Source organism: Leptodactylus fuscus, chromosome 9, assembly GCF_031893055.1.
Source record: "Leptodactylus fuscus isolate aLepFus1 chromosome 9, aLepFus1.hap2, whole genome shotgun sequence".
Classification (NCBI taxonomy): Eukaryota; Metazoa; Chordata; class Amphibia; order Anura; family Leptodactylidae; genus Leptodactylus; species Leptodactylus fuscus.
The window spans coordinates 90,933,482-90,957,454 of record NC_134273.1 but is presented as its reverse complement, the minus strand read 5'-3'; the positions used below and the strand labels follow the sequence as shown (position 1 = coordinate 90,957,454).

At 47.9% G+C, this 23,973-nt stretch overlaps 1 protein-coding gene across 1 annotated transcript in view; it reads left to right on the top strand.

Annotated features, from left to right (window-relative positions):
* SEMA3B (semaphorin 3B) overlaps nucleotides 1–23,204 on the top strand; it is a 28,855-nt gene extending 5,651 nt beyond the window's left edge. Inside the window, exons 2-18 of the mRNA XM_075287260.1 lie at nucleotides 4,275–4,400; nucleotides 6,926–7,080; nucleotides 7,280–7,342; nucleotides 8,268–8,387; nucleotides 8,497–8,590; nucleotides 10,845–10,964; nucleotides 11,274–11,416; nucleotides 11,511–11,628; nucleotides 15,939–16,008; nucleotides 17,462–17,606; nucleotides 17,685–17,904; nucleotides 17,988–18,079; nucleotides 18,320–18,361; nucleotides 18,449–18,606; nucleotides 18,751–18,806; nucleotides 19,080–19,219; nucleotides 22,289–23,204. Of these exons, the coding sequence (XP_075143361.1) occupies nucleotides 4,301–4,400; nucleotides 6,926–7,080; nucleotides 7,280–7,342; nucleotides 8,268–8,387; nucleotides 8,497–8,590; nucleotides 10,845–10,964; nucleotides 11,274–11,416; nucleotides 11,511–11,628; nucleotides 15,939–16,008; nucleotides 17,462–17,606; nucleotides 17,685–17,904; nucleotides 17,988–18,079; nucleotides 18,320–18,361; nucleotides 18,449–18,606; nucleotides 18,751–18,806; nucleotides 19,080–19,219; nucleotides 22,289–22,768 (2,316 nt within the window). The 5' untranslated portion in view covers nucleotides 4,275–4,300 and the 3' untranslated portion in view covers nucleotides 22,769–23,204. The remainder of the gene's footprint in view (nucleotides 1–4,274; nucleotides 4,401–6,925; nucleotides 7,081–7,279; nucleotides 7,343–8,267; nucleotides 8,388–8,496; nucleotides 8,591–10,844; nucleotides 10,965–11,273; nucleotides 11,417–11,510; nucleotides 11,629–15,938; nucleotides 16,009–17,461; nucleotides 17,607–17,684; nucleotides 17,905–17,987; nucleotides 18,080–18,319; nucleotides 18,362–18,448; nucleotides 18,607–18,750; nucleotides 18,807–19,079; nucleotides 19,220–22,288) is intronic.
* Nucleotides 23,205–23,973: the final 769 nt, after the last annotated feature.

Sequence of the window (23,973 nt, the reverse complement as noted above, 5' to 3'; positions counted from 1 at the left end):
AACACGTGGACTCTCCTTAGGGGTAATACACCTGTTACAATACACGCGGACACTCCTCAGGGGTAATGCACCTGTTACAGTACACGTGGACTCTCCTTAGGGGTAATACACCTGTTACAGTACACGTGGACTCTCCTTAGGGGTAATACACCTGTTACAGTACACGTGGACTCCCCTTAGGGGTAATACACCTGTTACAGTACACGTGGACTCCCCTTAGGGGTAATACACTTGTTACAGTACACGCGGACTCCCCTTAGGAGTAATACACCTGTTACAGTACACGTGGACTCTCCTTAGTGGTAATACACCTGTTACAGTACACGCGGACTCTCCTTAGGGGTAATGCACCTGTTACAGTACACGCGGACTCCCCTTAGGGGTAATACACCTGTTACAGTACACGTGGATTCCCCTTAGGGGTAATACACCTGTCTCAGTACACGTGGACTCTCCTTAGGGGTAATACACCTGTTATAGTACACGTGGACTCTCCTTAGGGGTAATACACCTGTCTCAGTACACGCGGACTCTCCTTAGGGGGTAATACACCTGTTACAGTACACGTGGACTCTCCTCAGGGGTAATACACCTGTTACAGTACACGCGGACTCTCCTTAGGGGGTAATACACCTGTCTCAGTACACGTGGACTCTCCTTAGGGGTAATGCACCTGTCTCAGTACACGTGGACTCTCCTTAGGGGTAATACACCTGTTATAGTACACGTGGACTCCCCTTAGGGGTAATACACCTGTCTCAGTACACGCGGACTCTCCTTAGGGGGTAATACACCTGTTACAGTACACGTGGACTCTCCTCAGGGGTAATACACCTGTTACAGTACACGCGGACTCTCCTTAGGGGGTAATACACCTGTCTCAGTACACGTGGACTCTCCTTAGGGGTAATGCACCTGTCTCAGTACACGTGGACTCTCCTTAGGGGTAATACACCTGTCTCAGTACACGTGGACTCTCCTTAGGGGTAATGCACCTGTCTCAGTACACGTGGACTCTCCTTAGGGGTAATACACCTGTTACAGTACACGTGGACTCTCCTTAGGGGTAATACACCTGTTACAGTACACGTGGACTCCCCTTAGGGGTAATACACCTGTTACAGTACACGTGAACTCTCCTTAGGGGTAATACACCTGTCTCAGTACACGTGGACTCCCCTTAGGGGTAATACACCTGTTACAGTACACGTGGAGTCTCCTTAGGGGTAATGCACCTGTTACAGTACACGTGGACTCTCCTTAGGGGTAATACACCTGTTACAGTACACGTGGACTCTCCTTAGGAGTAATACACCTGTTACAGTACACGTGGACTCTCCTTAGGGGTAATACATCTGTTACAGTACACGTGGACTCTTCTTAGGAGTAATACACCTGTTACAGTACACGTGGACTCTCCTTAGGAGTAATACACCTGTTACAGTACACGTGGACTCTCCTTAGGGGTAATACATCTGTTACAGTACACGCGGACTCCCCTTAGGGGTAATACATCTGTTACAGTACACGCGGACTCCCCTCAGGGGTAATACACCTGTTACAGTACACGTGGACTCTCCTTAGGGGTAATACATCTGTTACAGTACACGCGGACTCCCCTTAGGGGTAATACACCTGTTACAGTACACGTGGACTCTCCTTAGGGGTATTACACCTGTTACAGTACACGTGGACTCTCCTTAGGGGTAATACACCTGTTACAGTACACGTGGACTCCCCTTAGGGGTAATACACCTGTTACAGTACACGCGGACTCCCCTTAGGAGTAATACACCTGTTACAGTACACGTGGACTCTCCTTAGTGGTAATACACCTGTTACAGTACACGCGGACTCCCCTTAGGAGTAATACACCTGTTACAGTACACGTGGACTCTCCTTAGTGGTAATACACCTGTTACAGTACACGCGGACTCTCCTTAGGGGTAATGCACCTGTTACAGTACACGCGGACTCCCCTTAGGGGTAATACACCTGTCTCAGTACATGTGGACTCTCCTTAGGGGTAATACACCTGTTACAGTACACGTGGACTCCCCTTAGGGGTAATACACCTGTCTCAGTACACGTGGACTCTCCTTAGGGGTAATACATCTGTTACAGTACACGTGGACTCTCCTCAGGGGTAATACACCTGTTACAGTACACGTGGAGTCTCCTTAGGGGTAATACACCTGTTACAGTACACGTGGACTCTCCTTAGGGGTAATACACCTGTTACAGTACACGCGGACTCTCCTCAGGGGTAATGCACCTGTTACAGTACACGTGGACTCTCCTTAGGGGTAATACACCTGTTACAGTACACGTGGACTCTCCTTAGGGGTAATACACCTGTTACAGTACACGTGGACTCCCCTTAGGGGTAATACACCTGTTACAGTACACGCGGACTCCCCTTAGGGGTAATATACCTGTCGAGTACACGTGGACTCTCCTTAGGGGTAATACACCTGTTACAGTACACGTGGACTCCCCTTAGGGGTAATACACCTGTCTCAGTACACGTGGACTCTCCTTAGGGGTAATACATCTGTTACAGTACACGTGGACTCCCCTTAGGGGTAATACACCTGTTACAGTACACGTGGACTCTCCTTAGGGGTAATACATCTGTTACAGTACACGTGGACTCCCCTTAGGGGTAATACACCTGTTACAGTACACGTGGACTCCCCTTAGGAGTAATACACCTGTTACAGTACACGTGGACTCTCCTTAGGGGTAATACACCTGTTACAGTACACGTGGACTCTCCTTAGGGGTAATACATCTGTTACAGTACACGTGGACTCTTCTTAGGGGTAAGACACCTGTTACAGTACACGTGGACTCCCCTTAGGAGTAATACACCTGTTACAGTACACGTGGACTCTCCTTAGGGGTAATACATCTGTTACAGTACACGCGGACTCCCCTTAGGGGTAATACATTTGTTACAGTACACGCGGACTCCCCTTAGGGGTAATACACCTGTTACAGTACACGTGGACTCTCCTTAGGGGTAATACACCTGTTACAGTACACGTGGACTCTCCTTAGGGGTAATACATCTGTTACAGTACACGCGGACTCCCCTTAGGGGTAATACACCTGTTACAGTACACGTGGACTCTCCTTAGGGGTAATACACCTGTTACAGTACACGTGGACTCTCCTTAGGGGTAATACACCTGTTATAGTACACGTGGACTCCCCTTAGGGGTAATACACCTGTTACAGTACACGTGGACTCTCCTTAGGGGTAATACACCTGTTACAGTACACGTGGACTCTCCTTAGGGGTAATACACCTGTTACAGTACACGTGGACTCCCCTTAGGGGTGATACACCTGTTACAGTACACGTGGACTCTCCTTAGGGGTAATACACCTGTTACAGTACACGTGGACTCCCCTTAGGGGTAATACACCTGTTACAGTACACGCGGACGCTACTTGGGGGTAATACACCTGTTACAGTACACGTGGACTCTCCTTAGGGGTAATACACCTGTTACAGTACACGTGGACTCCCCTTAGGGGTAATACACCTGTTACAGTACACGTGAACTCTCCTTAGGGGTAATACACCTGTCTCAGTACACGTGGACTCCCCTTAGGGGTAATACACCTGTTACAGTACACACGGACGCTACTTGGGGGTAATACACCTGTTACAGTACACGTGGACTCTCCTTAGGGGTAATACACCTGTTACAGTACACGTGGACGCTACTTGGGGGTAATACACCTGTTACAGTACACGCGGACTCCCCTTAGGGGTAATACACCTGTTACAGTACACGCAGACGCTATTTGGAGGTGATACACCTGTTACAGTACACGTGGACTCTCCTTAGGGGTAATACACCTGTTACAGTACACGTGGACTCCCCTTAGGGGTAATACACCTGTTACAGTACACGTGAACTCTCCTTAGGGGTAATACACCTGTCTCAGTACACGTGGACTCCCCTTAGGGGTAATACACCTGTTACAGTACACACGGACGCTACTTGGGGGTAATACACCTGTTACAGTACACGTGGACTCTCCTTAGGGGTAATACACCTGTTACAGTACACGTGGACTCCCGTTAGGAGTAATACACCTGTTACAGTACACGTGGACTCCCTTTAGGATGTACTGAGCTGGGGCCACGTGCAGGTACGAGTGCGCTCTGATATGAGGTGTAGGGGTGGGGGGCTGATTTATCACAGAGCTCTCCTATATTCTGCCTTCTCTACAACCACCATCTTGTTTTCCTGCAGACCGGGGAGCTGGCTGGCCCTTTAAGATGACGGTATTCCGCAGTCACCTGCTGATCGGTGTTTTGCTGTGTTGGGGTGTGGAGGGGAACAGCACGGTCACCCCCCGCCTCAAGCTGTCCTATCACGGTGAGTTATCCTTGGTCGTGGCTCAGTGGGCGACAAGCAATATGGCTGCCATCATGGTCTTCACATGGACTGTCACTCATGAAGGACAAATCTGACAAGATCCCCTCTGCTTCTGTATCACTAGAAACAAGGACATGTTGTCATTCCTGGCTCCGGGAAAGTTGGGTGATAGTGCTGGCAACAGAAGTTGTCACTCAGATTTTCCTGAATTTCATGAGTGTGACAGCAGGGGGCGCACTTACATATTGACTGCTGTACAATTCGTCTCCTGGCCCAGCCTCTGTTTGTTCTTTGGGGGGGGGGATTGTTCCTCATTCATCTTATGAAGTGTAATGGGGAGGGGGATAAAGCCACATCATGAATGACTCTCCGCTCCGCAGCCCGCACCCTCTTAACCTCTGACCTCTCTAAGACATTGAATGACTATTGACTGTGACTTTAAGAAGGTCTGGGGAGAAGCGTCAGCCGTGTGATCTGCACACCCGACCGAAACCTTGTAGGAAAACCTCACCACATCACCCCCAATGTGCTCCACAGCGCCCCCAGACATGACACCTCAGTATGCTGTTATACTCCAGTCACATCCAGAGCTGCCATAACCAATGTCCCACAATACACCACAGGCAGATAGATCGCTTCATGGAGGAGTCCCAACCTGCAGAACCCTTTTGTGCCCAGGGTGCATTGCTTGGACTATAAGACCCCCTGGCCCTGAAGCCGCATCTGTGGGCTAGTCAGGATGTGCAGAACTGCAGCTCTAGATGTGATCAGAGTATAAGACTTGATGGAACAACAAAACTGCAGCTTTAGATGTGATCAGAGTACATGACCTGATGGACCAACAGAACTGCAGCTCTAGATGTGATCAGAGTATAAGACTTGATGGAACAACAAAACTGCAGCTTTAGATGTGATCAGAGTACATGACCTGATGGACCAACAGAACTGCAGCTCTAGATGTGATTGGAGAATAAGGATGCATTCACATGGTGCCGCTGGCCATGCAGTTTTGAGGCAATTTTTGGTGCAGATTCTTAATTTTACAAATGAAACACTTTTTTTTTTTTTTAACATTTTCCCTATGGAACCAAAAATTGGCTGTATTTTACCTGTACAATGTGAATGCACCTGAGGTAGGAGCTGAACTGTCAGTGCAGCTTTAGATGTGATCAGAGTATAGGCCTGATGTAATAGCAGAACAGTTCGTGCAGCTTTAGATGTGATCAGAGTATAAGACCTGATGTAATAGCAGAACAGTTCGTGCAGCTCTAGATGTGATCAGAGTATAGGCCTGATGTAATAGCAGAACAGTTCGTGCAGCTCTAGATGTGATCAGAGTATAGGCCTGATGTAAGAGCAGAACAGTTCGTGCAGCTCTAGATGTGATCAGAGTATAGGCCTGATGTAAGAGCAGAACAGTTCGTGCAGCTCTAGATGTGATCAGAGTATAGGCCTGACGTAATAGCAGAACAGTTCGTGCAGCTCTAGATGTGATCAGAGTATAGGCCTGACGTAATAGCAGAACAGTTCGTGCAGCTCTAGATGTGATCAGAGTATAGGCCTGATGTAATAGCAGAACAGTTCGTGCAGCTCTAGATGTGATCAGAGTATAGGCCTGATGTAATAGCAGAACAGTTCGTGCAGCTCTAGATGTGATCAGAGTATAGGCCTGACGTAATAGCAGAACAGTTTGTGCAGCTCTAGATGTGATCAGAGTATAGGCCTGATGTAATAGCAGAACAGTTTGTGCAGCTCTACATGTGATCAGAGTATAGGCCTGATGTAATAGCAGAACAGTTCATGCAGCTCTAGATGTGATCAGAGTATAGGCCTGATGTAATAGCAGAACAGTTTGTGCAGCTTTAGATGTGATCAGAGTATAGGCCTGATGTAAGAGCAGAACAGTTCGTGCAGCTCTAGATGTGATCAGAGTATAGGCCTGATGTAATAGCAGAACAGTTCATACAGCTCTAGATGTGATCAGAGTATAGGCCTGATGTAATAGCAGAACAGTTTGTGCAGCTTTAGATGTGATCAGAGTATAGGCCTGATGTAATAGCAGAACAGTTCGTGCAGCTCTAGATGTGATCAGAGTATAGGCCTGATGTAATAGCAGAACAGTTCGTGCAGCTCTAGATGTGATCAGAGTATAGGCCTGATGTAATAGCAGAACAGTTCGTGCAGCTCTAGATGTGATCAGAGTATAGGCCTGATGTAATAGCAGAACAGTTTGTGCAGCTTTAGATGTGATCAGAGTATAGGCCTGATGTAATAGCAGAACAGTTTGTGCAGCTTTAGATGTGATCAGAGTATAGGCCTGATGTAAGAGCAGAACAGTTCGTGCAGCTCTAGATGTGATCAGAGTATAGGCCTGATGTAACGCCGGACTAGCACATAACCAGGATATGGAGCTATAACCAGTGAGATGCCTGCCTGGTGTAGTGGGGTTTATGAGCGGTGACCCCAGGGTGTCGGTATGATGTGTGATGACGATCGGCTCACCCCATCACTCCTATGTCCTCCAGATCTGTCTCTCCACGGACTCCGCACGTACACGGTCAATCGCTCCTGCTGCTTCAATGCTCTGTTGCTGGACGAGGAGCGGAGTCGCCTGTTTGTGGGTGGGAAGAATTACCTGCTGTCCCTGAGCCTGGATAACATCACGCAGAACGCCCTGGTGGTAAGATCGCCCCGATCACTGTATGTACTCATGGGGGAGGTTTACTCGTCCTGGGGCACCTGAGCTGTTTATAGTGCGGTTATCTATAGGAGAATATGACGCCCCCTACTGGAGAATAGCAGTGGATGACTAGAGCACCCCCATAGTACCATGTAGAAGACCCTGATATGTGATGTGTCCTCTCTTTCTCCCCCTCTAGATCCCGTGGCACGCTCCTGTGGAGTGGAGGGAAGAGTGCAACTGGGCAGGAAAGGACATCAATGTGAGTGCCCGGGGGCGCCCTCTGCTGGGAGGATACAACAATGCTCTATGGGTTTCCAGATGTGACATATCTTATCTTACCCAACCTGTGGTTCTCCAGATGTTGCAAAACTACAAGTCCCATCATTCCCTGACAGCCACAGGATGGAGACAACTCTGTAGAGCGCCGCCAGGCCTCACACAAACTCAGTCTTGGTATATGTGAAGCCAATAAAGCGTCACCACCATACGATGACAAGCTCTGCGGCCTCCTCTATTCAGTTGTCTCCATTTGCCGGCTGTCAGTGAATGGGAACACTAATCTCACGCTTCTTATAGCATCCACGTATGTGTGATGAGAGGAGTTGAGCCTCAGGCCTCTCACAGCAGGCAGACATCTTCAGTTAGGTGATGGGCTAAAAGTTTATTAGAAAGTTGCAGAACTTGTCGTTGCTTCTGCCAGTGATGCATCCACAAGATCAGGGGTTGTGTCAGGTGACGCTTATCATGGCCCCTGCGGCTCCCAGCATGCACTGCAGCCTGTTTACTTTCTGAGGAGTTACTACGTTTGCTGGGGTTAAAGTGCAGAGGATGCGATGAAGGTGCAGGAGATGGCGGAGGGTATCGTGTCGTTGTGTCCTGTGCCGGGGTCTCACCACCTCGTGACCACTTGTTGCAGGAGCGGCATTCAGTGGTGGCCATGGCTATGATGGAGCCTTGCACAATATGTTGGTATATCAGTTGGTCTGCACGTCAAGGGTCAAGTATGATTGGGGAAGGGGGGTTGTGACTTAAGTGAATTCCAGCTTTTAGGTGCGACTCCCCCTCCTCCTCTTCTTCATCAGTCGGTGTGGGGGAGGGCTGCACGCACTGTATACGGCTCCAGCTGTGCATTGTCATTTTGTACAAGTTGTGACATTACCGCCTCATAACATTCTCTCCTGCAGCTGGAATGTATGAACTATGTCAAAGTCCTGCAGCTATACAACCGCACTCACCTGTTCACCTGCGGCACCGGAGCCTTTCACCCAGTCTGTGGCTTCCTGCACGTGGGCCAGCGCTCTGATGTGAGTAGCCATGTTTGTGGAGCCTGTGGTGAGATGCAGACATGTTACTTTATTACATCATACAACAAAATGGCAGAAACTAACTGGGGATATGCCGTGGTCTCTGCAGGACAATGTGTTTAAGCTGGACACCACCAGGCTGGAGGACGGGAAGGGGCGCTGCCCCTATGACCCCAAACATACGGCCGCTGCCATCCTTGTGGGTGAGAAGAAATGACAGTGATGTAACAACATGTCTGCACATTGTATACTGCCCCCCCCATATACAGGAGATGTAATATACTGCTATATAGAGGAATGTCAGCACCGTGTCTATGACTCCTATATACAACTAGTGCAATCCTATATACTCAATACTGCATGTCCTTATTTGTATACTACCTCACATATACTCACTCTGTACAGTGTCTCCTATATACATAGCTACTCCCGATACTGACTCATATATACGCCTAGTGAATTACTATATACTCTCTGTACTCTCTCCTATATACATAGCTACTCCCGATACTGTCTCATATATACGCCTAGTGCATTACTATATACGCTCTCCTATGTACAAATAATGCAACCCTATATATTCAGTCTGTACTGTGTCTCCAATATATACCCAGTAAGTCCCTATATAGTCACATTGTGGTGTCTCCTATATACATGTAGAACATTCCTATACAGTCTTTGTACTATACCTATTATAGACACAGGGTAAATTCCTATATACACTTATTATATACCTAAATACCATGTTTATTACATATACAGTACATAGGGCATTCCTATATACCCTCTGTACCATACCTTCTATATACACATAGTACTTTCCTATATACCCTCTGTACCATACCTTCTATATACACGTAGTACATTCCTATATACCCTCTGTACCATGCCTTCTATATACACGTAGTACATTCCTATATACCCTCTGTACCATAGCTTCTATATACACGTAGTACATTCCTATATACCCTCTGTACCATACCTTCTATATACACGTAGTACATTCCTATATACCCTCTGTACCATACCTTCTATATACACGTAGTACATTCCTATATACCCTCTGTACCATGCCTTCTATATACACGTAGTACATTCCTATATACCCTCTATATACACGTAGTACATTCCTATATACCCTCTGTACCATACCTTCTATATACACGTAGTACATTCCTATATACCCTCTGTACCATGCCTTCTATATACACGTAGTACATTCCTATATACCCTCTGTACCATAGCTTCTATATACACGTAGTACATTCCTATATACCCTCTGTACCATGCCTTCTATATACACGTAGTACATTCCTATATACCCTCTGTACCATACCTTCTATATACACGTAGTACATTCCTATATACCCTCTGTACCATGCCTTCTATATACACGTAGTACATTCCTATATACCCTCTGTACCATACCTTCTATATACACGTAGTACATTCCTATATACCCTCTGTACCATACCTTCTATATACACGTAGTACATTCCTATATACCCTCTGTACCATACCTTCTATATACACGTAGTACATTCCTATATACCCTCTGTACCATGCCTTCTATATACACGTAGTACATTCCTATATACCCTCTGTACCATACCTTCTATATACACGTAGTACATTCCTATATACCCTCTGTACCATGCCTTCTATATACACGTAGTACATTCCTATATACCCTCTGTACCATACCTTCTATATACACGTAGTACATTCCTATATACCCTCTGTACCATACCTTCTATATACACGTAGTACATTCCTATATACCCTCTGTACCATACCTTCTATATACACATAGTACATTCCTATATACCCTCTGTACCATAGCTTCTATATACACGTAGTACATTCCTATATACCCTCTATATACACGTAGTACATTCCTATATACCCTCTGTACCATACCTTCTATATACACGTAGTACATTCCTATATACCCTCTGTACCATGCCTTCTATATACACGTAGTACATTCCTATATACCCTCTATATACACGTAGTACATTCCTATATACCCTCTGTACCATACCTTCTATATACGCGTAGTACATTCCTATATACCCTCTGTACCATGCCTTCTATATACACGTAGTACATTCCTATATACCCTCTATATACACGTAGTACATTCCTATATACCCTCTGTACCATACCTTCTATATACACGTAGTACATTCCTATATACCCTCTGTACCATACCTTCTATATACACGTAGTACATTCCTATATACCCTCTGTACCATACCTTCTATATACACGTAGTACATTCCTATATACCCTCTGTACCATACCTTCTATATACACATAGTACATTCCTATATACCCTCTGTACCATACCTTCTATATACACGTAGTACATTCCTATATACTTATGATAAGATTTCTGTCTCTGCATTCCTGAGCGGATTTAACCCTTTCTCCCCTACTCTCGGCTTCTCATAGGAGATGAGCTCTACTCTGGGGTGGCCACTGATCTCATGGGGCGAGATTTCACCATATTCAGAAGCCTGGGCCGGAGACCCCCCCTGCGCACGGAGCAGCACGACTCCCGCTGGCTGAACGGTCAGTTGTGATCTCCTGTCTTTGGTGCACTGTTTACAGATGATTTGTGCCCGGTGCACTGCTGGGGGGTAATGTGGCCCCAGGTTATGGATGGGGTGGTGGAATTTGGCTGACGCAGTCCTGGAGTCTATGGAGTGGCTGCTGGAGAGGCTCTTACCTGTCTGAGTGCCCTATGGGGGAGGGGATGTTATGGTCTGGGAATGATAACACATGATGATATATTACATATGACACGTATGAGAAGCCGGGCCCATCAGGTAACGCTCCGCCCGTCCTCCACATGCTAACCATTCTGCTTTTCTGTTTTAGAACCCAAGTTTGTGAAAGTTTTCTGGATACCTGAGAGTGAAAACCCAGACGATGATAAAATCTACTTTTTCTTTCGGGAGACGCCGGTGGAGGGTCTGGGAGGGGTCAAACAGTCCTACGCCCGGATCGGCCAGATCTGCCGGGTAATTACTTCTATGGCCAGTCAGTAACATGAGGCTATCCCTCCCTCCCGCTCTTCTTCTATGTCTTCTGTGGGCCTTGTCATGTGTCTTACAGAACGACCTGGGCGGCCAACGCACCTTAGTGAACAAATGGACCACGTTCCTGAAAGCGCGCCTGGTGTGCAGTGTGCCTGGGAAAGAGGCAGGGGGCGACACTTACTTTGACGAGCTGAGTGAGTATTGACGGCTTGTTTTGGATACGTCACCTGTAACTATGTAATCCGACGCTGCGAGGACACGGCTGACGGCTTTTATGTTCTCCAGGTTAAACATTACTTGTATTACTCCATTCTTCATGTGGCAGATATACAGTACAGTAATACAAGGACCGACCGTACAAACCATGACCCATCACATTCATGTGACACTACCGCCATAGCAGTGGTATAGCCTGGGCCCCTGCTGCTTTTCCATTACCAGCTGGAGTAACCCTAGCAAGTAACAGTCCTGCTCACGGCCGCCTGCGCTCCCCCCTTCTGGTCACTGATATGGGGCACAGGGGCCCCTGGAGGGCAGAAGGGGAGGCAGAGGCAGCCGTGGATCAGTGAGTAAGCCTGCAGAAAGGTTATTTGTTGAGCAAACTCTGCAGGATTCATCTAGTGAGATTCGCCTGGTGCTTCTGTCTGGACTCAATACGTCCAAACTGAAACTGCTATTATATTGTGGGGTCTTTTCAGTAATGATGTAAGGACCAGGGGAGTTACTCACCTCTCCTGGGCTCCAGAGTGACTCCCTGCTGTCTTAGGCCTCTGTAGTCTGAAAAGACCCTAAAGTATAATAACAGTCCATGGGTGGTGAACCCTAAAACTTTCAGGTTATGCTGAAACTGCAATTTTTGTAATATCTGTAACAAACCCTATAGGGGCCACAATGGGACATTATAGTATGTGCAGGGGCCACTATGGGGCATTATAGTATGTGCAGGGGCCACTATGGGGTATAATACTGTGTGCAGGGGCCACTATGGGGGATAATACTGTGTGCAGGGGCCACTATGGGGGATAATACTGTGTGCGGGGGCCACTATGGGACATAATACTGTGTGCAGGGGCCACTATGGGACATAATACTGTGTGCAGGGGCCACTATGGGGGATAATACTGTGTGCAGGGGCCACTATGGGACATAATACTGTGTGCGGGGGCCACTATGGGACATAATACTGTGTGCAGGGGCCACTATGGGACATAATACTGTGTGCAGGGGGCACTATGGGACATAATACTGTGTGCAGGGGCCACTATGGGACATAATACTGTGTGCAGGGGACACTATGGGGGATAATACTGTGTGCAGGGGCCACTATGGGACATAATACTGTGTGCAGGGGCCACTATGGGACATAATACTGTGTGCAGGGACCACTATGGGACATAATACTGTGTGCAGGGGCCACTATGGGGCATAATACTGTGTGCAGGGGCCACTATGGGACATAATACTGTGTGCAGGGGCCACTATGGGACATAATACTGTGTGCAGGGGCCACTATGGGGGATAATACTGTGTGCAGGGGCCACTATGGGGACATAATACTGTGTGCAGGGGCCACTATGGGACATAATACTGTGTGCAGGGGCCACTATGGGACATAATACTGTGTGCAGGGGCCACTATGGGGGATAATACTGTGTGCAGGGGCCACTATAGGACATAATACTGTGCGCAGGGGCCACTATGGGACATAATACTGTGTGCAGGGGCCACTATGGGACATAATACTGTGTGCAGGGGTCACTATGGGGGATAATACTGTGTGCGGGGGCCACTATGGGACATAATACTGTGTGCAGGGGCCACTATGGGACATAATACTGTGTGCAGGGGCCACTATGGGGGATAATACTGTGTGCAGGGGCCACTATAGGACATAATACTGTGCGCAGGGGCCACTATGGGACATAATACTGTGTGCAGGGGCCACTATGGGACATAATACTGTGTGCAGGGGTCACTATGGGGGATAATACTGTGTGCGGGGGCCACTATGGGACATAATACTGTGTGCAGGGGCCACTATGGGACATAATACTGTGTGCAGGGGCCACTATGGGGGATAATACTGTGTGCAGGGGCCACTATGGGACATAATACTGTGTGCAGGGGCCACTATGGGGGATAATACTGTGTGCAGGGGCCACTATGGGACATAATACTGTGTGCAGGGGCCACTATGGGGGATAATACTGTGTGCAGGGGCCACTATAGGACATAATACTGTGCGCAGGGGCCACTATGGGACATAATACTGTGTGCAGGGGCCACTATGGGACATAATACTGTGTGCAGGGGTCACTATGGGGGATAATACTGTGTGCGGGGGCCACTATGGGACATAATACTGTGTGCAGGGGCCACTATGGGACATAATACTGTGTGCAGGGACCACTATGGGACATAATACTGTGTGCAGGGGCCACTATGGGGGATAATACTGTGTGCAGGGGCCACTATGGGACATAATACTGTGTGCAGGGGCCACTATGGGGGATAATACTGTGTGCAGGGGCCACTATGGGACATAATACTGTGTGCAGGGGCCACTATGGGGGATAATACTGTGTGCAGGGGCCACTATGGGGGATAATACTGTGTGCAGGGGCCACTATGGGACATAATACTGTGTGCAGGGGCCACTATGGGGGATAATACTGTGTGCAGGGGCCACTATGGGGCATAATACTGTGTGCAGGGGCCACTATGGGACATAATACTGTGTGCAGGGGCCACTATGGGACATAATACTGTGTGCAGGGGCCACTATGGGGGATAATACTGTGTGCAGGGGCCACTATGGGACATAATACTGTGTGCAGGGGCCACTATGGGGGATAATACTGTGTACAGGGGCCACTATGGGGGATAATACTGTGTGCAGGGGCCACTATGGGACATAATACTGTGTGCAGGGGCCACTATGGGACATAATACTGTGTGCAGGGGCCACTATGGGGGATAATACTGTGTGCAGGGGCCACTATGGGACATAATACTGTGTGCAGGGGCCACTATGGGACATAATACTGTGTGCAGGGGCCACTATGGGACATAATACTGTGTGCAGGGGCCACTATGGGACATAATACTGTGTGCAGGGGTCACTATGGGACATAATACTGTGTGCAGGGGCCACTATGGGACATAATACTGTGTGCAGGGGCCACTATGGGACATAATACTGTGTGCAGGGGCCACTATGGGACATAATACTGTGTACAGGGGCCACTATGGGGGATAATACTGTGTGCAGGGGCCACTATGGGGGATAATACTGTGTGCAGGGGCCACTATGGGACATAATACTGTGTGCAGGGGCCACTATGGGACATAATACTGTGTGCAGGGGCCACTATGGGACATAATACTGTGTGCAGGGGTCACTATGGGACATAATACTGTGTGCAGGGGCCACTATGGGACATAATACTGTGTGCAGGGGCCACTATGGGACATAATACTGTGTGCAGGGGCCACTATGGGACATAATACTGTGTGCAGGGGCCACTATGGGACATAATACTGTGTGCAGGGGCCACTATGGGGGATAATACTGTGTGCAGGGGTCACTATGGGACATAATACTGTGTGCAGGGGCCACTATGGGACATAATACTGTGTGCAGGGGCCACTATGGGACATAATACTGTGTGCAGGGGCCACTATGGGACATAATACTGTGTGCAGGGGCCACTATGGGACATAATACTGTGTGCAGGGGCCACTATGGGGGATAATACTGTGTGCAGGGGTCACTATGGGACATAATACTGTGTGCAGGGGCCACTATGGGACATAATACTGTGTGCAGGGGCCACTACGGGACATTATAAGTTACAAGTCTTATAAGTCTTACAAGTTACAATTACAAGTCTTTGCTAGTTACATTCCTGAACCTTCCATTATGCTGGGAGTTGTAGTTCATCAACAGTTATATGGCTATGAAGGGTACAGAAGATAGATATGCAGTAAATCCATCCGCCATACCATACTTACCTCCGAAAGAATCTACAATCCCATATTTAATAACAAACCCAAAGAGAAAAACCAACCACACATTGAGAATAATAAAACATAAAAAATATTTTATTGATATCCACTAAAAAAGTATAAGACATAAATAATGATCTAACAACATTGACAATGGGGGGGAGTGAAACTGCATGTACCAGAGTGCCAGTACATAGGAAAGTGGAGGACTAATAGCAAATAATTCCACAGAATATATTAGGGGTAAAAGCTCCTTTGCAAAATAATTTAAAGGTTAATCCCGGCAAAACACACTACCATGATAGTAATCCCATATACATAACCAAGCAAGGAACATTACCACCATCAGGAAATAATCATCCATCAATATCCTTCACACAGACACTGTTTGGAGCTTTAATAAATTGCTTATAAGAAGAGGTCTACGTCTATATATTCTCCTGTGACATTAAAAAGAAGCCAAAAACCGACTAATGTATGTGTTTCCCTCTTCTAGAGGACGTATTTGTGCTGCAAACCCGGGACAGGAGAAATCCGCTCATATATGCTCTGTTCTCCACATCTAGGTAAGAAACCAGGAACGTCTAGTGGAAGGGACAGAAGACATTACTGATATATAAACCACTAGAAAGACTTCACTTATCCTGTATTATACTCCAGAGCTGCGCTCACTATTCTGCTGGTGCAGTCACTGTGTACATTACATTACTTATCCTGTATTATACTCCAGAGCTGCGCTCACTATTCTGCTGGTGCAGTCACTGTGTACATACATTACATTACTTATCCTGTATTATACTCCAGAGCTGCGCTCACTATTCTGCTGGTACAGTCACTGTGTACATACATTACATTACTTATCCTGTATTATACTCCAGAGCTGCGCTCACTATTCTGCCGGTACAGTCACTGTGTACATACATTACATTACTTATCCTGTATTATACTCCAGAGCTGCGCTCACTATTCTGCTGGTGCAGTCACTGTGTACATACATTACATTACTTATCCTGTATTATACTCCAGAGCTGCGCTCACTATTCTGCTGGTGCAGTCACTGTGTACATACATTACATTACTTATCCTATATTATACTGCAGAGCTGCGCTCACTATTCTGCTGGTACAGTCACTGTGTACATACATTACATTACTTATCCTATATTATACTGCAGAGCTGCGCTCACTATTCTGCTGGTACAGTCACTGTGTACATACATTACATTACTTATCCTGTATTATACTCCAGCGCTGCGCTCACTATTCTGCTGGTGCAGTCACTGTGTACATACATTACATTACTTATCCTGTATTATACTCCAGAGCTGCGCTCACTATTCTGCTGGTGCAGTCACTGTGTACATACATTACATTACTTATCCTGTATTATACTCCAGAGCTGCGCTCACTATTCTGCTGGTACAGTCACTGTGTACATACATTACTTATCCTGTATTATACTCCAGAGCTGCGCTCACTATTCTGCTGGTACAGTCACTGTGTACATACATTACATTACTTATCCTGTATTATACTCCAGCGCTGCGCTCACTATTCTGCTGGTGCAGTCACTGTGTACATACATTACATTACTTATCCTGTATTATACTCCAGAGCTGTGCTCACTATTCTGCTGGTGCAGTCACTGTGTACATACATTACATTACTTATCCTATATTATACTCCAGAGCTGCGCTCACTATTCTGCTGGTGCAGTCACTGTGTACATACATTACATTACTTATCCTGTATTATACTCCAGAGCTGCGCTCACTATTCTGCTGGTACAGTCACTGTGTACATACATTACATTACTTATCCTGTATTATACTCCAGAGCTGCGCTCACTATTCTGCTGGTACAGTCACTGTGTACATACATTACATTACTTATCCTGTATTATACTGCAGAGCTGCGCTCACTATTCTGCTGGTACAGTGACTGTGTACATACATTACATTACTTATCCTGTATTATACTCCAGAGCTGCGCTCACTATTCTGCTGTATTTTTCCCTCAGTTCGGTGTTCCGTGGTTCTGCCATCTGTGTCTACACCATGAATGACATCCGCAGAGCTTTCTTGGGACCATTTGCCCACAAGGAAGGACCTAACTACCAGTGGGTGTCCTATCAAGGCAGAGTGCCCTATCCTCGCCCGGGGATGGTAGGTGATCATCTGGAGGTGGGCGCTCCCATGATGGGGTTTTGCAGCCATTACAATCATCTCCTGCTCTCCTTCTAGTGCCCTAGTAAAACTTTTGGAACTTTTGAATCCACAAAGAACTTTCCGGATGACGTGCTGCAGTTTGCCCGGAATCACCCGCTCATGTTTAACCCTGTAACTCCCGGCACTGGGAGGCCGATCTTCCTGCACAGTCACGCTGACTTCACCTCCACCCAGCTTGCCGTGGACAGGGTGACCGCTGCGGATGGAGAATATGACGTCATGTTCATTGGCACAGGTGAGAGGTCGGGCTGTGGCGCCCATGTCTTAGTATCAGTCATGTCTCCTGGTCGCTCTGACATGCTGCTCGCTCTCTGCTAGATGTGGGCACTGTCCTGAAAGTCATCTCTGTGCCCAAACACAACTGGAGTGAGAGGGAAGAGCTGGTGCTGGAGGAGCTGCAGGTCTTCAAGGTAGGAGAACAGTCAAAAGGGGCTACAAAGGCTTCAGCCAAGGGGGAAATTGGGGGCTGTGACCCCTAGCAGATCCCTGACACTGACAGATATAATGTAGACATTGCTATATCAGTATATATATGTTATTCCTTTTTCAAAGACCAGTGATGTAATTTATGGCGGTGTGATGTCACTGGTGTGGGGGCGGGGTTAGCGCCTCTGCCGTTTCTTATATAGTTGCATCTCCCGTTTTTTCAGAGTGCGTCCCCGGTCACCAGCATGCAGATCTCGTCCAAGCGGGTAAGCAGAAGAATCCATGCTGTGTTTGTGAATCCCTCAGCCAATGTTTGTTACTCCGTCTTGACATTCTCTTAACTTTCTCCCCAGCAACAATTGTATGTAGGGTCTACGCTCGGGGTCTCCCAGGTGCCTCTACATCGCTGTGGTATCTATGGCAAAGCCTGTGCTGAGTGCTGCTTGGCCAGGGACCCGTATTGTGCCTGGGATGGAGCCAGCTGTACCCGTTACCTGCCTAACACCAAGAGGTAAGAGACCCCTCCTCATCCATACCGGCCCGTTGTTAGGATTGTTCTATGTATAAACTCTCCAGCCTTCTACCTATGAGAGTGCCGTGGGGTCAGGGCAGACCGTGTTCCAAAATTTGACATATACTCATTACATCTCGCCAGGCGGTCTCGTCGTCAGGACGTCAGGAATGGAGACCCCAATACACTGTGTTCTGGAGGTGAGTTCTGTTCTTGTGTCTATTGCAATGTCTGATTTAGTGCCAATCGACCATCCATACCATACACATACCGTACAAGGCGGCCAAGTCACAGCCATCACTTCAATAAGTCAGACACAATCCTCAGTAGTAGCCCCAGCCATCTTACAGGGCGAGCAGATGAAGAGGAGAAGTCACCTCATCCTTAGTTCTGTGACCCCGCACGCCGGGCCGGCCACTGTGCAGAGATCCTATAAGACCCTGTTATTAATATGGCCCCATTCCTCCATACAGAGCAGCAGCGGCTCAGCATTCAGAAGAAGCGCCTGTACGGGGTAGAGGGGAGCACAGTCTTCCTCGAGTGTCTCCCCAAATCACTACGAGCTCAAGTCACATGGATCCATCAAAAGGCCCCAGAAACCCCAAGGAAAGAGGTAAGAAGTACAAGAGACAGTCAACGTGGGAGCAGGGGAATCTACAGCCATCTCTAGAACTCTCCGAGATAGGACTTATGGCCTGCCCGTCACCTATAGGATCACTTACATCTTCAGTATAATTGGCTACCCATCACCTATATGATCGCTCACATCTTCAGTATAATGGCCTGCCCATCACCTATATGATCGCTCACATCTCCAGTATAATGGCCTGCCCATCACCTATGGGATCGCTCACATCTTCAGTATAAAGGTCTGCCCATCACCTATAGGATCGCTCACATCTTCAGTATAAAGGTCTGCCCATCACCTATAGGATCGCTCACATCTCCAGTATAATGGCCTGTCCATCACCTATATGATCGCTCACATCTCCAGTATAATGGCCTGTCCATCACCTATATGATCGCTCACATCTCCAGTATAATGGCCTGTCCATCACCTATATGATCGCTCACATCTCCAGTATAATGGCCTGTCCATCACCTATATGATCGCTCACATCTCCAGTATAATGGCCTGCCCGTCACCTATAGGATCACTTACATCTTCAGTATAATGGGCTGCCCGTCACCTATATGATCGCTCACATCTCCAGTATAATGGCCTGCCCATCACCTATAGGATCGCTCACATCTTCAGTATAAAGGTCTGCCCATCACCTATAGGATCGCTCACATCTCCAGTATAATGGCCTGTCCATCACCTATATGATCGCTCACATCTCCAGTATAATGGCCTGCCCATCACCTATATGATCGCTCACATCTTCAGTATAATGGGCTGCCCGTCACCTATATGATCGCTCACATCTTCAGTATAATGGCCTGTCCATCACCTATATGATCGCTCACATCTTCAGTATAATGGCCTGTCCATCACCTATATGATCGCTCACATCTCCAGTATAATGGCCTGTCCATCACCTATATGATCGCTCACATCTCCAGTATAATGGCCTGCCCATCACCTATAGGATCGCTCACATCTTCAGTATAAAGGTCTGCCCATCACCTATAGGATCGCTCACATCTCCAGTATAATGGCCTGTCCATCACCTATATGATCGCTCACATCTCCAGTATAATGGCCTGCCCGTCACCTATAGGATCACTTACATCTTCAGTATAATGGGCTGCCCGTCACCTATATGATCGCTCACATCTTCAGTATAATGGCCTGTCCATCACCTATATGATCGCTCACATCTTCAGTATAATGGCCTGTCCATCACCTATATGATCGCTCACATCTCCAGTATAATGGCCTGTCCATCACCTATATGATCGCTCACATCTTCAGTATAATGGCCTGTCCATCACCTATAGGATCGCTCACATCTCCAGTATAATGGCCTGCCCATCACCTATATGATCGCTCACATCTTCAGTATAAAGGTCTGCCCATCACCTATAGGATCGCTCACATCTCCAGTATAAAGGTCTGCCCATCACCTATAGGATCGCTCACATCTCCAGTATAATGGCCTGCCCATCACCTATAGGATCGCTCACATCTCCAGTATAATGGCCTGTCCATCACCTATATGATCGCTCACATATCCAGTATAATGGCCTGTCCATCACCTATATGATCACTCACATCTCCAGTATAATGGGCTGCCCATCACCTATATGATCGCTCACATCTCCAGTATAATGGCCTGTCCATCACCTATAGGATCACTCACATCGTATCCTGCTCACATCTTCAGTATAATGGCCTGTGCATCACCTATATGATCGCTCACATCTTCAGTATAATGGCCTGCCCATCACCTATAGGATTGCTCACATCTCCAGTATAATGGCCTGCCCGTCACCTATAGGATCGCTTACATCTCCAGTATAATGGCCTGCCCGTCACCTATAGGATCGCTTACATCTCCAGTATAATGGGCTGCCCGTCACCTATAGGATCGCTCACATCTTCAGTATAATGGTCTGCCCATCACCTATATGATCGCTCACATCTCCAGTATAATGGTCTGCCCATCACCTATAGGATCGCTTACATCTCCAGTATAATGGGCTGCCCGTCACCTATATGATCGCTCACATCTCCAGTATAATGGCCTGTGCATCACCTATATGATCACTCACATCTTCAGTATAATGGCCTGCCCATCACCTATAGGATCACTCACATCTTCAGTATAATGGCCTGTGCATCACCTATATGATCGCTCACATCTTCAGTATAATGGCCTGCCCATCACCTATAGGATCGCTCACATCTTCAGTATAATGGCCTGCCCGTCACCTATAGGATCACTCACATCTTCAGTATAATGGCCTGTGCATCACCTATATGATCGCTCACATCTTCAGTATAATGGCCTGCCCATCACCTATAGGATCACTCACATCTTCAGTATAATGGCCTGTGCATCACCTATATGATCGCTCACATCTTCAGTATAATGGGCTGCCCGTCACCTATAGGATCGTTCACATCTTCAGTATAATGGCCTGCCCGTCACCTATAGGATCACTCACATCTTCAGTATAATGGCCTGTGCATCACCTATATGATCGCTCACATCTTCAGTATAATGGGCTGCCCGTCACCTATAGGATCGCTCACATCTTCAGTATAATGGCCTGCCCGTCACCTATAGGATCGCTCACATCTTCAGTATAATGGCCTGTGCATCACCTATATGATCGCTCACATCTTCAGTATAATGGCCTGTGCATCACCTATATGATCGCTCACATCTCCAGTATAATGGCCTGTGCATCACCTATATGATCGCTCACATCTCCAGTATAATGGCCTGCCCGTCACCTATAGGATCGCTTACATCTCCAGTATAATGGCCTGCCCATCACCTATATGATCGCTCACATCCTCTTGGTTTATGACTTGCACTGTGATATATTCTCCATAGACTGCGCAATTGTTTTCTTTTACATACATTGCACTGATTTTGAGTTATAATTGTGTCCTGTACTCCAGTCCCATCCAAAGCTGCAGTTGCAATGTCTGGTCAGGTTGGGGGTCACACACCTCTTTAGCGTACCCTTCAGCTCCATGTAAACGTCATTTTTTCCGTCTTTCCAGGTGCAGTTTGATGATCGGGTAATAAAGACAGAGCGGGGTGTTCTCCTGCGCAGTGTGATGCGTCGCGATGCTGGGATATATCTCTGCCACTCCTCAGAACACAGGTTCACGCAGCTCCTCCTGCAGCTGAATCTGGAGGTTATTCCACCTTCTCGGGCAGAAGAGTCACTTGGCGCTCACCACGTGCCCCAGATGAGATGGTACCAGGAGTTTATGCGGCTCGTTCAGCAGCCGGGATCTAAGGGAGAGCAAATGTGTGAGGAGCTATGGGCTCGAAAGGGCCGGACATCTCACCCTCCAGGGCCCCCGGGGGCACCACAGGTACCAGCAGCTAAGGGTCCCAGAAGGCCACTTCCTCCTCTCAGCATGAAAGCAAAAGCACAAAAATGGAAGCACCTAGAGGAAAAGATAAAAGTGCGGAGTCGCCGAACGCACGAACACCAAAGGGCTGAACGTGGACCCAGAAGTGCCCCAAGTTAGGCGGACATATCAACCTGTAAACTGTACATGGAGCTGGGGCTGGTAGGGCTGGAGGTGCTGGTGTAACCATGTACAGATATCACTGCTCCATCACCTGCTATCCTACCATGAAGTCCTGCTCCACACTATGTTAGCTCAGCCCTGGGTTCACCCTCCAGGTTCCCCTATTTATGAACACTCCAAATCACCCTAGGGCAACAGGCCGCCATGTCACACAGCGGGCAGACGAAGGGCTCTACCCCAGAACTGGGGAATAATTGCAGGATACAATCCCAATGTTACAGGACAATAGCTGCATGTCGGCGCGGTCACCCCATGACTGGACTCCTATTTACTAAAGGAGGTGCGAGAATGAAACGACTGAAAAATGGCCGCCCTGCTGTAGTGGACACCATTAGGGCACACCCCATCCTGCTACATACAGTGGAAAGATGGCACTTACCCAGAAGGATGCCCTGCTCTGGGAGTGGTCAGCGGTCATGACAGCTACACAGCTACACCCACCATGACAAAGTGACCATCCCCATTAAGGACTGTTACATGGGCTGCGTGACAGTGTGGCCCCTGCGGCCCCCCTATACAATGTGGAGGGCTGTCTGCATCTCTCCAGACTGTCTATTCTGCTACGGCCCCTGCGTCCCCCCTATACAATGTGGAGGGCTGTCCGCATCTCTCCAGACTGTCTATTCTGCTACGGCCCCTGCGTCCCTCCTATACAATGTGGAGGGCTGTCCGCATCTCTCCAGACTGTCTATTCTGCTACGGCCCCTGCGTCCCTCCTATACAATGTGGAGGGCTGTCCGCATCTCTCCAGACTGTCTATTCTGCTACGGCCCCTGCGTCCCTCCTATACAATGTGGAGGGCTGTCCGCATCTCTCCAGACTGGCTATTCTGCTACGGCCCCTGCGTCCCTCCTATACAATGTGGAGGGCTGTCCGCATCTCTCCAGACTGGCTATTCTGCTACGGCCCCTGCGTCCCTCCTATACAATGTGGAGGGCTGTCCGCATCTCTCCAGACTGGCTATTCTGCTACGGCGCCTGCGTCCCCCCTATACAATGTGGAGGGCTGTCCGCATCTCTCCAGACTGTCTATTCTGCTACGGCCCCTGCGTCCCTCCTATACAATGTGGAGGGCTGTCCGCATCTCTCCAGACTGTCTATTCTGCTACGGCCCCTGCGGCCCCCCTATACAATGTGGAGGGC